Genomic DNA, 15,059 nt, shown 5'->3' with positions numbered 1-15,059 from the left:
CAGAGAGTGAGGCAAACCATAAGAGACTCAAACACAAAGAACAAACTGAGGGCTGCTAGAGGGAGGTGGGGAGGATGGGTTAAATGGGTGATGGGCATTGAGGAGGGCACTTGTTGGGAAGAGCACTGGGTGTTACATGGAAGTGATGAATCCTGGGATCTACTCTGGAGACCAAGACTATATACTGTGTGCTAACTAACTTGAATATAAATAAATTTTAAAAAACAAATCATGTAAATTCAAACAGTAATAACAACACAGATTAAAAAACAAATGGGAAAGGGACAATAATAAGCTTTCTCTGAGATAATTGTCCAAGCTATATTCAAATTTTAAACCTGCTCATTTAAAGCACAATGACTATGTAGAATTCAACTCAAAGTTAGGAAACAATATCAATCATTTTGCCAGTACAATATTAAATGCACAATAAGAACTTTTAAAATAAAAAAATACCACTTTGATCTAAGATTTGTATTTTCAGTCTTCTCTAATCTGTGCCTCTTTAAAGAGGCATCGCAAGCACACGATATATGAAGGTATTTTTTTGTCATCCATTAAAAGCTAAAGAGTTTCTCATCAGTTTTTCCTATCACACAAAAGGCAATTTCACCAATAAAAAGCTTATAGCATTATAAATCTGAACTATCAGATACTTGGTTAATTTGATTCTAAATTCAAGAGGGCAAACTGTCTTTTTTTTTTTCTTTTCCCTCTTACCACTATACTCTAAATATCCAGCATGGGGCCATATCTACCTAGGTGCTTAGTAAGTATTTATTAAGTAAACACATCAGTTAAATGACTATCACAAATATTTCTCAGATAGTTAAGCAATGGCTGCTTGTATATGTTTTATAAAAACATTGCATGTTAAATTTTGCATTTTACTCTTCAAAAATACTTTTACATATATATCTTATTTGAGCCTCTATCTACCCTGGAATAGAAGTAAAACAGGCATTATAATTCAAAGGATGAGATTATTTCAGTTAAAAAGTTTTCCGTGTGCAAAACTCGTGTTTATGTGCGTGTGTAATCAGTGATATCTAGGACAACACCAGGAGCTTCCATATTCAATCCATTCATTCTAAATTCTATTCTACACGTTAGTATAAAATAATAAAAATACTCTGAATATGACTGCCACGGATTCAAATTCAAAAGATTATAGGACACCAGCAATTCTAAAACTTTATTGGAATAGGAGAAATGTTTGTGTGTAAAGGTATCTTACATCAATTCACCAAAACACTATTTATAATCCTGAAATATTAAAATAGCCTGTAATGGTTGGGACAGGCTAAATAACATATAAAACATCTGCATATGCAGTGTTTGTAGACACTTAAAGTAGTAGGAGACATTTTATGAAATTGGAATTATTTAAAATGTGGAAATTAAATAAGAGTATGTCACAGAGAAAGCAGTCAATTAATGTTAGGTATTTGGTTCTATAATATCTACTTATACCTGTATGTATTTCTATATCTTTATCCATACGTATCTATATCTACATAGATAAATAGGTATCTCCAAACTAAAAAGTTATTTATTTAAAATTATTAATTTTATTTTTAAAAATAATTTACCAAACAACTTTGCCATATCACAAGTAGGTCATAAAAGCTTTGCTATCACATCAAAAATTATTTAAATATAGATATAGTTTTGTTTCATTTAGATGTCACAAAGACATCCAATTTTATTTGTATATAAATCAACAGAAGAAAGATAATCATATAAATAAAATGGAAAAGTAATAAAACATTAATTAATAAAACATGTTTTACCTGCTTATACTATAAATAAAAATCTAGGTAGGTAATCAGCCTGCTATTGAAGAAGCTCCATGGCCAACTTTTTCTTCAAATAAGTAGCTCAGAATGTTGAGAATCACAGGAATTCTTTCCCTAAATGTACCTCAATTTTTCAAATATCTCCTACATTGAAAAAAAAAGATGCTAAAATATTATGAGCTAGGGGAAAACAATTATTTTTTTTTCCATTTTTGCAAAACCATCATGAATTAATGTCTACATAGAGACATTTAGGGAAAAAAGAATTCCAGGAAAGAATATATTCATATAAGATTAAATAAGTTATAACAAATTATAATTAATGATCCAATTTGTACAGAACGACTTTTGAAACTGTCATGTGCTAACCACTAATGAGTAAAATCTTTCAATTATATAAGTATTTCCCAATTAAAAAAAATTAATGTTTATTTTATTTTTGAGACAGAGAGAGACAGAGCATGAGTGGGGGAAGGGCAGAGACAGAGACACACAGAATAGGAAGCAGGCTCCAGGCCCTGAGCTGTCAGCACAGAGCCCAACGTGGGCTCTTGACAACCACAAGATCATGACCTAAGTGGAAGTCGGACGCTCAACCGACTGAGCCACCCAGGCACCCCAAAGTATTTCCCAATTTCAAATTAGGCAATAAGATTATAATTATAATCTTTATGCTATGACATTTGAAAAAGAGAATTTAGCTACCTAAAAAATCATGACTTGATGTCAAAATATTCAGTCTAACCTAGGCACCCCACCTTAGTTTCTTCCCTATAAAACACTAAGCAAAACTGTCCATAACTGACTAAATGTATCAGAGAGAATTCATTATGATATTACTTCAACAACAGGAATGCAACCACTTACTATGTGAAATTTTATCTCAAATAACAGTGATCAGTATACATGATACAATAAAATGTGAAAATTTTCAACTTAAATAATTTGTGTTTTGAAATGTATAAATGTAAAGTAAAAGCATCCACTCTGTTGAATGACTGCTGTTAAAGAAAAAATACTATTACTACTTTTGATATGCATGTAAACATAAAATCATACATATATAATAATCATAATTCACACTGAATATATCAAATTCAATACTGATTCTTAAAATGGGCTTTTAATATCAATAGATAGTGCATGCATAAATAAATTTTATATAGAAAAGTCACAAAATTTCATTATTTGATTTTAATTTTCTCAAATTGTGGTTAATATATTTCCATGTGTCATATGTCTCCCTTTAACTAAAATACCTTTTGATGTAGCTTGGTGGTCAGCAGGATTTTGAAAATGAGGAGGGAAGGCCATTTTTGCATAGTGAGAAAGCTCACTTAATCTAAAAGAGACAGAGACTGTCTCTCAGCTTCACATCATTCACTGGTTCTGTGATTATATTGAAATACTTTACATTTCTAACACCTAATCCATTACTTGGGCTTAAATAGTCTTCTCTCCAGATGGATATGAAGATAAAGATCAATATACACAAAGTTTCTTGTATAGCATCTGTCCCACAGCAGGTGTTCTAGAGAAGGCAGATAGAACTTGTAAATTATAGCTTCTATTCAGGTCACATGTACAGTGTTCTCAGACAGTTAAATTAAAGGTCTCAAATAAGGACTTTAGAGGGCATGTACCTTAATTAAACAGAATTTTGCAGTGACCATCTGATAACCCTTCAACCCCACCCCAATATTGAACTTTCCAATACTACTACTTACTTTTTTCATTAGAAAAGAAGTCGCTATTATGTCTTCCCATAATGGAAGAAAGAGTATTCCAAATACTTTTTCAAAGATCTTTTTTACTCATTTGATAAAGAATAATATTCATTGTTTGGATGTTTTTAACTATGAAAATGTCACTGATCATTTTTATTAATTGTCGTTTCGCATTGTTTGACAGGAAGCTTTACCCAAATGGAAGATTAAGTTTAAATTCACTTGCGTGGGACAGACGGATGAGGTCTCTATCAGAGGAGTCTCTTCCTATCTGAAATAACTGTTTTGAGAATTATGTGCCTAAGTCACAATATTGTGAGAAAGGGGAAAAAAAACCCTTCAGTATAAATGAATATTGTTAACTCTCATGAAAGGAGAGCCCAGAGGCATACATTATATTCTTTTCCACGGATAACAGAAATGATTGGATTAATCAAACTAACTACCAATTTGGAAGGCACAAAAACTGACCCTGAAGTGATGAACCAAAATATAAAAAATTAAAAATTAACTTTTTGAGTATTTCTAAAGCTTTTCCATTAATGTATTTTTCCCTGTTTTTTTCTCTTGACAATTCCCATCCCTATCCTATTTCTGCATTGGAGTGCAGATAAATAGAAAAGCAACATTATTTTTACATTTGCAGCTTTTAAATTTGATTTTTAACATACTTTTATGGATTTAATAACTATTTTAATTTTTAATTCCAAAGTCAGAAAAATTGTGCATTGACATTCTTTGTATTTGCGGATTGTTGCTTTTGTCCATCACAAAGGATTGCAAAACAAGAAATATTTGGGAAAGATCAATGAATTGATCAAAATAAATGTGTTTGCAAAAATACTTTAAATTGTCCATCCATGAAAAATATATTACCTTGTTTTGTAGTTAGTCCCTTGATTTCTAATTTTTCTATTGTTAGAAAATAGTTTTTTGTGAAAAGAGATAATTCAAATCCCTTCAGGTAGGGACAGTGGAGAGGATTATATGAAGAATTTAAATGATAAATTGTTTTGGGGTGCCTGGGTGGCTCAGTCAGTTGAGCATCTGAATTCAGCTCAGGTCATGATCTCGCAGTTCGTGGGTTTGAGCCCCATGTCGGGCTCTGTGCTGACAGCTTGGAGCCTGAAGCCTGCTTCAGGTTCTGTGTCTCCCTCTCTCTGCCCCTCCCATGCTCGTGCGCTCTTTGTCTCTCTGTCTCTCATACACAAATAAACATTAAAAAAAATAAACAATAAATTATTTCTGAGAGGATTCTAAAGCACTAAAAAGAAACACTTGATAGTATAGTGAATATTGGCTTTGGCAACAGACAAGACCTGGATTAAATCAAGACCCCTCGTAATGTGGACAAGTCCAAGAACCTGAGTGAAACTCTATTTCCTCTTCCATCAAATAAGGATGGGAACACTCAATTCAGTACAGTTGTAAGAAAAAAATAACTGATGTGTGCAACAGCAGACTTGTAACAAGTTACTGTTTTGACTATGTGACACTCAGAAATTGTCAGCTCATCACTCAACTCCCTTTCCCTACATTATCATGATTGCAGATAATTAGTGTTATCAGGTTAATCAATACTTTCATGGAAAGAAATAATATTCACCAGGTATTTTTCAATACCATTACAAAAACTTTCCAGGTAAAGGTTTACAAACTCTCTAAACCCAGATCTCCTTATAACTGTGACATGGGGCTTTTACTCTATTTAAGATAAGAACAGGATCCCAAAATAATACTGAATTATCTGTTTTATAATATATTCTAAAGAAGTATTTCTTTCAACAGAAACTTAAATTAATTTCATAAAGACACTCACTAAGTATGTCTAAATCCACATGCCCATTCAAGCCACATGGGTAGTCATTATGGGTAAAACTGCCATGTTATCCAGTGAATAAATTCTATAGGATTATATGCAGAAATGAGCTAGATATAATGTTGTTTTCAATTTTTATCATCTGGAAATAAAATGATAAATTATTAAATTTTCAAATAAACATATCTTCTGTGATTGTGTTGAATTAAAACTGGCAATTATTAAATCATCAGTTATTTCCATTAAGTCACCTTAGTGACCACAACATATTCAGTGTCCTATATAGGAAAGAATTATATCTGCCCCAATAATTGTGCATTATACAGCATGATAAAAAGACACAAAATAATTAGCAAAGTAGTGACAGTTCTAGTAATAAAGTGAACATACCTGAAAATAATTGTTTTGTTGGAGCACTGAGTTGTGCTTGCTTTGAAACTCTGTAAGCAGTATCCGAACCTTTTGAATTCTTTCTGTTTGTGCAAAAGCCCGTTGTTTTTGATATTCCCTCTGGAGAATTGTGAAAATCTAGAGCTTTTAGTACATCGACTGGAGCAGCTGAAAAATAAATTAAAGGCAAAAAAAATTGAACAAACAATCTAGCATAAAAATGAGTATTTTTAAAAGAGAAAACTGTTTATTATTCTACTCTCAAATCTGTCACTTAACACATCTCCCTGTTATCTGGGTAGGAAACTGAGAAGTGGGGCAGCAGGTAAAATATAAACTAAAAAATTCTCAATGCAAAATATCTCAAATCAAGAATATATTTGTGGAAAAGCAAACAGAAGATATTCATATTTTGGGGGGGATAAGCAGATTTGGAATTGAATATATAAAATATTTGTTACCTGGTATATATTATGTATTTAATATATAATAGAATATATGTAAATTTACAATCTGATGCATCTCCATTACAATTTATAAAGTCTTTAAGCATTCTAAGTAATTTCACTATCTGGAGTTAAAGTGAAGGCCAGCATCTGGACATATTCCATTAATTTCTAATAGATTTACTATTCAACTATTTATAAGCTACATAAAGGTGATTTTCATGGTTCAAATTCACAATGAACATTATACATAATGATTGCAAAATGTGCAGTTACTAAGCCATATTGTACACACAAAGTTAAAAGTTGTTAAAAAGAATAGGTAACAAAACATGCCTATATTCTATTGACTTTTTGTCTTTATTCAAAAATAAAAATATTCAGAGAAGGCTATGTGTTGGCCAATGTATTACTGAGCATGTCTGAGACATAAGTCCTTACTGCAAGTATATAGGTTCTAGTTCAGAAGTAAAAGAGATCACTTCTACCAATAGAAGTGAACCAATATTATTGATTTGAAAAGTTTTGATGTCAGTTAAAAAAACAAAACAAAACAGAATTTCTATCAAATTTCAAAATATGCTGGGATTTATAAATATATTGTTTCTGGAAGGACTTAATGAGAATGGGAATGGGATTGATTTTAGAATCAGAAAATATCATCACAATTCATCACGATCCATAAAGAGTGACCTGTAATGGGGTGTTGTTCTTTGAAAATTATGATTTCAGAGTGCCTGAGTGGCTCAGTCAGTTAAGCAACCAACTCTTGATTTTGGATCAGGTCATGATCTCACAGTTTGTGGTTTCGGGTCCCATGTCAGGCTCTGCAATGACAGCACAGAGCCAGCTTGGGATTCTTTCTCTCTCTCTCTCTCTCTCTCTCTCTCTCTCTCTCTCTCTGCCCCTCCCCCATTTGTGCATGGGCATACTCTCTCTCTCTCTCTCTCTCAAAATAAATAAACTTGAGGAAACTCTAAAAAATAAAATTATTATTTTTAACTTTTTTTTTTATAATAACCACCAGTTCATTACAGAATACATGAATGAATGAATGAGTGCTTATGAGCACTGTATACTTGGTCATTTCCTTAGTTAATTAAATTTTAGGGGCATTTACTTCCACATGTACAAATATATGTGGATGAAGGTTTATATAATTTTCCTTTTAGAGTATAACAAGTGTAATTTCCTTTAACAGTACTCTGTATACCTATTTTATCAAGCCTCTGAGTGAAAATCAACATACTATCCAGTATAGGGCACATTCTTCCAAATTATTAAAAAAGAAGAGAAAAACATTCTCTTTATGGAAATCAGACAATTCAAAGGGATCATCAACTCTACCAAATATGACACTCTCTAGTTTAGCCTTGGAATACTTAAAAGAATAACAGCATTCAAGAACATTTTTGCTGTAGTCCTGCTTGTGATGGTCAATTATTTTAGGCCCATAGGGATACTGGACGTTCTTAACTTTCTTTTCTCTTATTATAAAGTAAAAAAGAAAGTTATAATATTTTTAAATTTTTAATAATTTCTATTTTTTGAGGGAGGGAGCATGCAAGTGGGAGATGGGGCAGAAGGACAGGAAGAGAGAATCTTAAACAGGCCACATGCTCAGCACAGGGCCCGATGCAGGGCTTGATCCCACAACCCTGGGATCATGATCTGAGCTGAAACCAAGAGTTGAGACTCTTTAACAATTGAGCCACCTAGGCGCCCAAGAAAGTAGTAATTTTTAATAGCTTTCATGTCTAGAAAGCCTAATATGTGCCAGTCACTAAGCTAAGCTCTTTACAGACTTTTCAGAGCATATGTTCTTATCCCTCTGTGCAGATGAAGGAATTGAGAGCCAGAAAGCAAACTAAGGATACTCCTGAGATCTGGGCAAACATCTAATCTAGGCTCTTTCCACTTCACCACCTTCATTGCTCTACCCCATAAATAAAAACTCTGTAAAAGAAAGTTAAAACATAAATATAAATATACAATTATCTTGAGACAGTTAATTGATTCCTGATGTTTATATTTGCTTTAAATTAAACTCAATTTATGTTTCAGGGTCTAAATTCCTCTTAAAGAGACTATTTATAAAATTCATAGCATTTTATCTGCTTATTTTGTCTTATCTTCTTGCTCTGAGGCCATTAGCAAAAGTACATCTGAATAGGGTAAAGACTCAAGGACAGACATGAACACAGCTATGAAGGCTGTAATTCTATGACGAAAATGATGCAGTCCCATGGTCATGGTCCCAATTGCTTATGGGCAAATAATAACTAAAATAAACTGCACATGCCACCTCTCCAAAATATCTTTCCACAGGATGATATTTTCCAAGAGTACAGATTTTGTCACACGTGCTTCTTCCTACTTTGAAATAGTGTGATAAAAACACATTCCCTCTATAGGATTCAAAATAAGAGCTCTATTTTTAAAGCCTCACAAAATTCTTTATAGAGACGCATTATATGAAATAATTCATTCTTCAAAAATCAATTAAAAATAGGGACAAGTAAAAACCTAGATTTCAACTAGGTTTTTTTTGTTTTTCTAAAAAGGCATATCAAGGGGCATCTGGGTGGCTCAATTGGTCAAGCGTCCCACTTTGGCTCAGGTCATGATCTCAAGGTTAGTAGGTTCAGTACAGAGCCCACTTAGGATCTTCTGTCTCACTCTCTCTCTGCTCCTCCCCACCATAACTAAACATTTTAAACAATAAAATAAAGATAAAAAGGCATATCAAGTTACAAAAAATGTAAAACCTGGTTAATCAAGTTTTAAAGTTTTTCCCTTCAAGCAAACTAAATAATAAATTAAGCCACTTTGAAATCTGCCTGCTATTTGATTTCATAATCATAGCATTTAACAAATTCTCATAATAAGAATTCCATGGTTTTATACATACACACATACACATGTACATATACACACACAGCGAAATGCTTCTTCATATTTTATTAACTGAATTGCAATTGTTTAAATATTAAAAGCAGTAATTTGTTATAGCTTAACTTGATATATCTAAAAAAGCAAAATTTCCATTTTCAAAGCAATTCTTAAATGCCCTTTATATTGGAATTGTTTTCTTGTTGCCAATAGCTGATGCCATAGATCATGATTAGAATTTCAGATGTACCCAATCAGCACAATATTTTGTTAAACAATGTTTTTCCTGCCTTTTATTGTATACTATTGCAGTCTATTAAATGGGAGAATAAGATATCAGAGCCCAGTGCATTACTACAATAGCCATTTAACTGGTTTCCATGTCTTTTCTAATCATTCTACATACCACAACTTGAGCAAGTTTCCAAAACACCAGGCTTTATGTCACTCTGCTGCTTAAATTCCTTCAGTGAACCCAGTAACTTCTGGATGGTATGCACAGAACTTGCATATAAAATCCTGAAGATCTGAACACATCCATTTGTCCTGCCTGTACCACCCCTAGTGTGGTATGCACCTCCATCATTTGTTTTTTTGGTTTTTTTCATTGTCATTTCCCCTAACTCCTTCCTCATTCTGCACTGTAGCTATACTGAACTCAGACTTGCCAGAACCTCTCATCTTCCTTCTCCTACCTCTGGGCCCTTGAACCCCATTTCCCCTGTCTGAAACACTTAGCTTCACTTCACCTGAGGAATACATACGATATAAGTGATGTGTAATCTGCTCCAGAAAGCATTTCCTATCTCCCAAAACTCATTTAGATATATGCTTATCTTTATTATAGCACTTTTCACCCTTGGTTTTAATTTTTGCCTATACTTAATTTTTTTTCTTTACTAAAACTAGAAAAGAACAGATATGTATACACACACATACACACACGTACATGAGCTCTATAAAATACTGGTTGAGTGTGAAACATGATAATGTGAAAATACATAGAAGCAACTTTTTCTGAAGTCGACAGGGCTCTCTCGTCTTGAAACAAAAAATTTGAGGGCCTACTATGTCTTTTTTATTATGTTCTGCTGATCTCTTAAACATCCCGACTCATTCATTGATTAGTCTGTCCCAAGTCTTTAATCCTTTCCCTCTGTTGCCTTCAGTGTCCACATGGATTACTGATGTAAAGGCTCACAATGCTTTGATTGTTTCATCTCTAATTAATTCCTCCTCTAAACTTCACACACTCCCATGACCAGTAAGGAGTAGATGACAGCAATACATAGTGTTGAAGAACTATGTATTGTTCTGAATACACCCCTGGCACTTAGCATATGTGTGATTTGGACTCAGTATTTAACTGCTTTGTCCTCAGTTTCTATATCCGTAAAATGAAAATAATAAAAATATTTACCTAAGTTTATGAGCTGGCATTTGTGACAATGCCTTAGCACAGCAGCAGGAAAAATTATGCCTGTGGGATAAGACCTTTCTGACTATTTTTGCAAAGGTACATGACATAAGAATGTTTTTTTTACATGGCTAAAAAAATTAAAAGAAGCATAATTTTGTGGCACAGGGGAATTATACGAAATTTAAATTGCAGCATCTACAAATAAGAATTTTTTTTTAATTTTTTTTCAACGTTTTTATTTATTGTTGGGACAGAGAGAGACAGCATGAACGGGGGAGGGGCAGAGAGAGAGGGAGACACAGAATCGGAAACAGGCTCCAGGCTCTGAGCCATCAGCCCAGAGCCTGACGTGGGGCTCGAACTCACGGACCGCGAGATCGTGACCTGGCTGAAATCGGACGCTTAACCGACTGCGCCACCCAGGCGCCCCAAGAATTTTATAATACTATAGCTACACCCAATCACTTATATGCTGTCCATAGCTGCTTTTGCCCTACAAGAGTTGTATAGCTGTGATAGAGACTGTATAGCTAACAGTAGCTGAAATATCTACCATGTGGTCCTTTTAAGCTGAGTCCTAAAGGATGGGTAAAAGTTTATAAGCCAAGAGGAGGGTGAAAGAAATATCAGATATGCAACACAGATACAAGACAGCATAGAGTACAAGGAAATGAAAGTAATCATAGTTGCCTGACAAGACATCAGCACTGAATAAATTTAAATGTCCAAATTCTCCCTGGGTGTATCATGGCTGCTGAGGACCTCTTGAGAAAAATCAGATATCCACCATGGATATTAAGAGCTACAATCTCCAAAGGAAACATCCACACTAACTCCTATCTACTTCTCCTACCCCAAATGTTATGGTCCAGCTGAAATAAACTTCTCTTAGTTTCTAGAATATATTGTGCTCCCTTTCTGGGGATTTATTTTTTCAATCCTTCCTAAATTGGCTAAGGATAATTGTTTTTCAACCCTAGCTGTGATTAGAATTTCCTAGAGAACTTTTAAAACATAAGAATGCCTAGGTACTACATAAGAACTTATAACTAGAAATGACTAGGAGAAGCAGGAGGCAGGGAGGGCAGGCATTAATGTTTTAAAAGTTTCCCAGATTAATCTAATGGGTAGCCAGGATTAAAGCCAGGTGGACTGAGACCTAGTCAACCTTTTGATCTCCACCTAATCACTACTTCCTTCAGGAAATCATTACTTATCTCTCCCAGGCTTGGTTATATGACCCACTCACATCATCTCAAGTACCCTATACTCCCCTTGGATAACTCCACACTCTATTTTGTTTGCTTGCTTAATTATCTCATTTTCACTCAGGCACAGGGTATGTCTAAACTCCCTGTTACAAACTCATACCACCTAATTTCCCTCTCTCTCTCTGCTAAACTTATAATTTATTGTTTGATGTCTGCTTCCCCTAACAGACTGTAAACCCTCTGACAGCAAACATCAGCACTATAGATGTTCACTATAGTATTCATAAATAACATAGCAGCTGACACATAGTAAGTAATCAATAAAAGTACATTTAATGAATGAATGAATAAATGAATGACTGAGCAGCTACATCCTGCCTTAGAGCTAAAGTTTCTTTCCCACCAGTCTGAGAAGGAACATGAAGAGGGTTGGAAATGGCCTTTACAAACAGCACCTTGAAGTGCTTTCCAAATCAGATTGTTTCCATTTGATTCAAGTGTGGCAAGAACACAGTTCTCAAGTGGCCTTTGTAAAGTAGGTGCTTTCCCGCTTCTAGGGAATCACTTACCTTACCTTGTACCTCACATCACAGGCCACATATCAGACATATTATAGGATAAATAAAAATAAAACAAAACACAGAAAGAGTTATAAACTGTCTCCCATCCAGTCATGGAATGCTTTGCTGCTTTAGATAAATATCAAAACACCAGAAGTGCTACTGTGTTTATGTGGTGGTGGAATTCAGGGTTGATAAAAGAAAAGTCAGAGTCAAGTGCCTATTATTATAATTTAACTAACACCAATACACTTCTCTACATCAGAATCACAAGAGCTCTTAATAAAGAGTCTAAAAGGTAGGATATGACAGGTGAATAGGCAACAGTTAATAACTTAGCTTCTAAGGCTGGAACTGCCCAACTTCTAATCCAAGTTTTTCCAACATCTAGTTCAATGTCTGGTCCAAGCATTTATTATCCCTGTGACTTTGGGTAACATACTTATGCCTCTAAGACTTAATTTCTCCAATTTAGCCTCATTTTGAGAATTAAATAGGATAAAGCATTTTAATCTCTGATGATAAGGTCTAACACATAGTAAGTCCTAAATAAAAATAGTATCTGAGGAAGAGCCAAGATGGCAGAACAGCATGGAAGATTTTTGTGTCTCGCATCCACAAAATACAGCCAGACCAACACTAAAATATCCTACACAGAGAAATGATTGGAGGATTAACACAACAATCTGCACAACCTGAACCACAGAATTCAGCATGTACGTGGCATGGAGAGGTGAACTTGGAGAAAGAGAAGCCAGCAGAGGGCAGGGAGCCACTTTTGCAGGCAGAGAGGAGACGGAGACTGGTGGGGGGAGGAATAGAATACGAGAAAAGCACCCCTTCCCAAAAGCAGCTGGAGAGAAAGTAGAAAATTGGAAAAAGCCGCAGGGACTAAACTACAAAGGGAGAAAGGAGAAAGAAGACGGTTTAAATTCCATTAAGACAGTAAACGAGGGGAGTGGATACTCTGCAACTCCACAGCTCCATACCTGGTGGTGCTCTGGTGGGAAGGGTGAATCCCCAGGAATAGAGTGGGGTCCGGGAGGTTCTTGGGCCACATGGGGAAAAGAGGTTCCACTGTTGGAAGGACTTTTGGTAGAGACTGTTGAAGCCACCTGGTTCCAGCAGACCCCAGAAAATGGCCACATTTGCTGGTGCTGGAAACAAGGTCTTTAAGGGTGAAGCCTGGTGCCAGATGTGTGTTGTGATTTTCCATAGTCCCTGAAAAGCTGCTGCTACACTATCTCGCGAACTTTTTCTGGGGCGGGCTGGCACCTGGCCACAGTCTCGGGGCACTGGCAGCAGCAGGGTCCCACAAGCGTTCCTGGGTGCAGCCGACATTCAGCCATTGCTTGGTGAGACCCTCCCACAGAGGGGCGGAACGGGTCAGAGCCGCAGTCCTTCAGAATTAAGGGGCCAGGGAAAACAGCCGCATCTGAGACAAAACTAGAGAGAGAGGTACTGCCTGGGGCTTTGTCACAGACAGTGAAGAGGGGAGTGGATGAAAGCTGAAGACAGAGGACTGGTGCATGATTGCTGATCCGGGAGAACAGACTGGGTAGCTGGCTGGCACCATTTTCACCACTTCCGTGCATGTGCATATACACCTATGAGCCCCACAACAATCCACCGCAGTAGGCTAGCAGCGCCATCTAGTGGAGAATGGAGCCATTACACTGAGCCCCACCCAACTGGGCCAACCTTGCTCTTCAAGAACACAAGTCTCACCGCCTACTTAGTTTATGGACTATAAAGAGCTACACAGTTGGCCTTCTAGGGGAAAATGAAGTAATTTCAGTCCTATTTCAATCTGTTAGCAGGTATATCTATTCAATTTTCTTTCTTTTTTTTTCACTTTTACACTATTTTTTTTCTTCAATACAGAAAGAGAAAAAATTAATTTTTATATTCAATTTATATTAAAAACTTTTTCTTTATTTTTTCGTAACTTTTTTTGCTTTTATGTAATTTTTTCAAATTCTATTTTACTTCTATCACTTTATTGTAGTCTACTACAGTTTATTCACTCTTTTAAATTTTCAAACGATTTCCATTTTTTCTCTTTTTTCTTTTTCTTTTCTATTCTTTTCCTTGAATATAGAACAAGAAAATATTCATTTTTATTTTTAATTTATATTAAAAATATTTTCCTTTATTTTTCCTACTATATTCTTTACTTTTGTGTAAATTTTTTCAAATTCTCTTTTACTTCAATCATCTCATTTTAATCCCCTTCAGTGTATTCATTTTTCGAATTCTCAACCGATTTCCTTTTTTTTTTCTTTTTCCCCCTTTTTTTTTCTCTAATATGTCAAACAACTGTCAACACCCAGACAAAAACACTCCTAGGATCTAGCATCATTTATTAGATTTGTGTGTGTGTATTTAATTTTTTTAATTTTATTATTTTTTTAATTTTAATTTCTTAATTTTAATTTTTTCTACTTCATTAATTCCTTTTCTCCTTTCAAAATGATGAAACGAAGGAATTCACCCCAAAAGAAAGAGCACGAAGAAACAACAGCCAGGGATTTAACCACCACAGATACAAGCAAATGTCTGAACCAGAATTTAGAATCACGATAGTAAGAATACTAGCTGGAGTCAAAAATAGATTAGAATCCCTTTCTGCAGAGATAAAAGCAGTAAAAAATAGCCAGAATGAAATTAAAAATGCTATAACTGAACTGCAATCACAGATGGATGCAGCGGCAGCAAGGATGGATGAGGCAGAACAGAGAATCAGTGGTATAGAGGACAAACTTATAGAGAATAATGAAGCAGAAAACAAGAGG

At 34.9% G+C, this 15,059-nt stretch overlaps 1 protein-coding gene across 3 annotated transcripts in view; it reads right to left on the bottom strand.

Annotated features, from left to right (window-relative positions):
• Positions 1–15,059, bottom strand: part of COL11A1 (collagen type XI alpha 1 chain) — a 222,906-nt gene that overhangs the window by 188,841 nt on the left and 19,006 nt on the right. For all 3 annotated transcript variants that reach the window (XM_047084158.1, XM_047084157.1, XM_047084159.1), the window contains exon 2: positions 5,736–5,903. In XM_047084158.1, coding sequence (XP_046940114.1) covers positions 5,736–5,903 — 168 coding nt within the window. The remainder of the gene's footprint in view (positions 1–5,735; positions 5,904–15,059) is intronic.

Source organism: Lynx rufus, unplaced genomic scaffold (genome assembly GCF_022079265.1).
Source record: "Lynx rufus isolate CCGP_SWC_20201006 ecotype Redwood Valley unplaced genomic scaffold, mLynRuf1.p SCAF_2, whole genome shotgun sequence".
NCBI lineage: Eukaryota > Metazoa > Chordata > Mammalia > Carnivora > Felidae > Lynx > Lynx rufus.
Note: the sequence above shows the minus strand (reverse complement) of the source record. Positions and strands in the feature narration are given on the sequence as shown.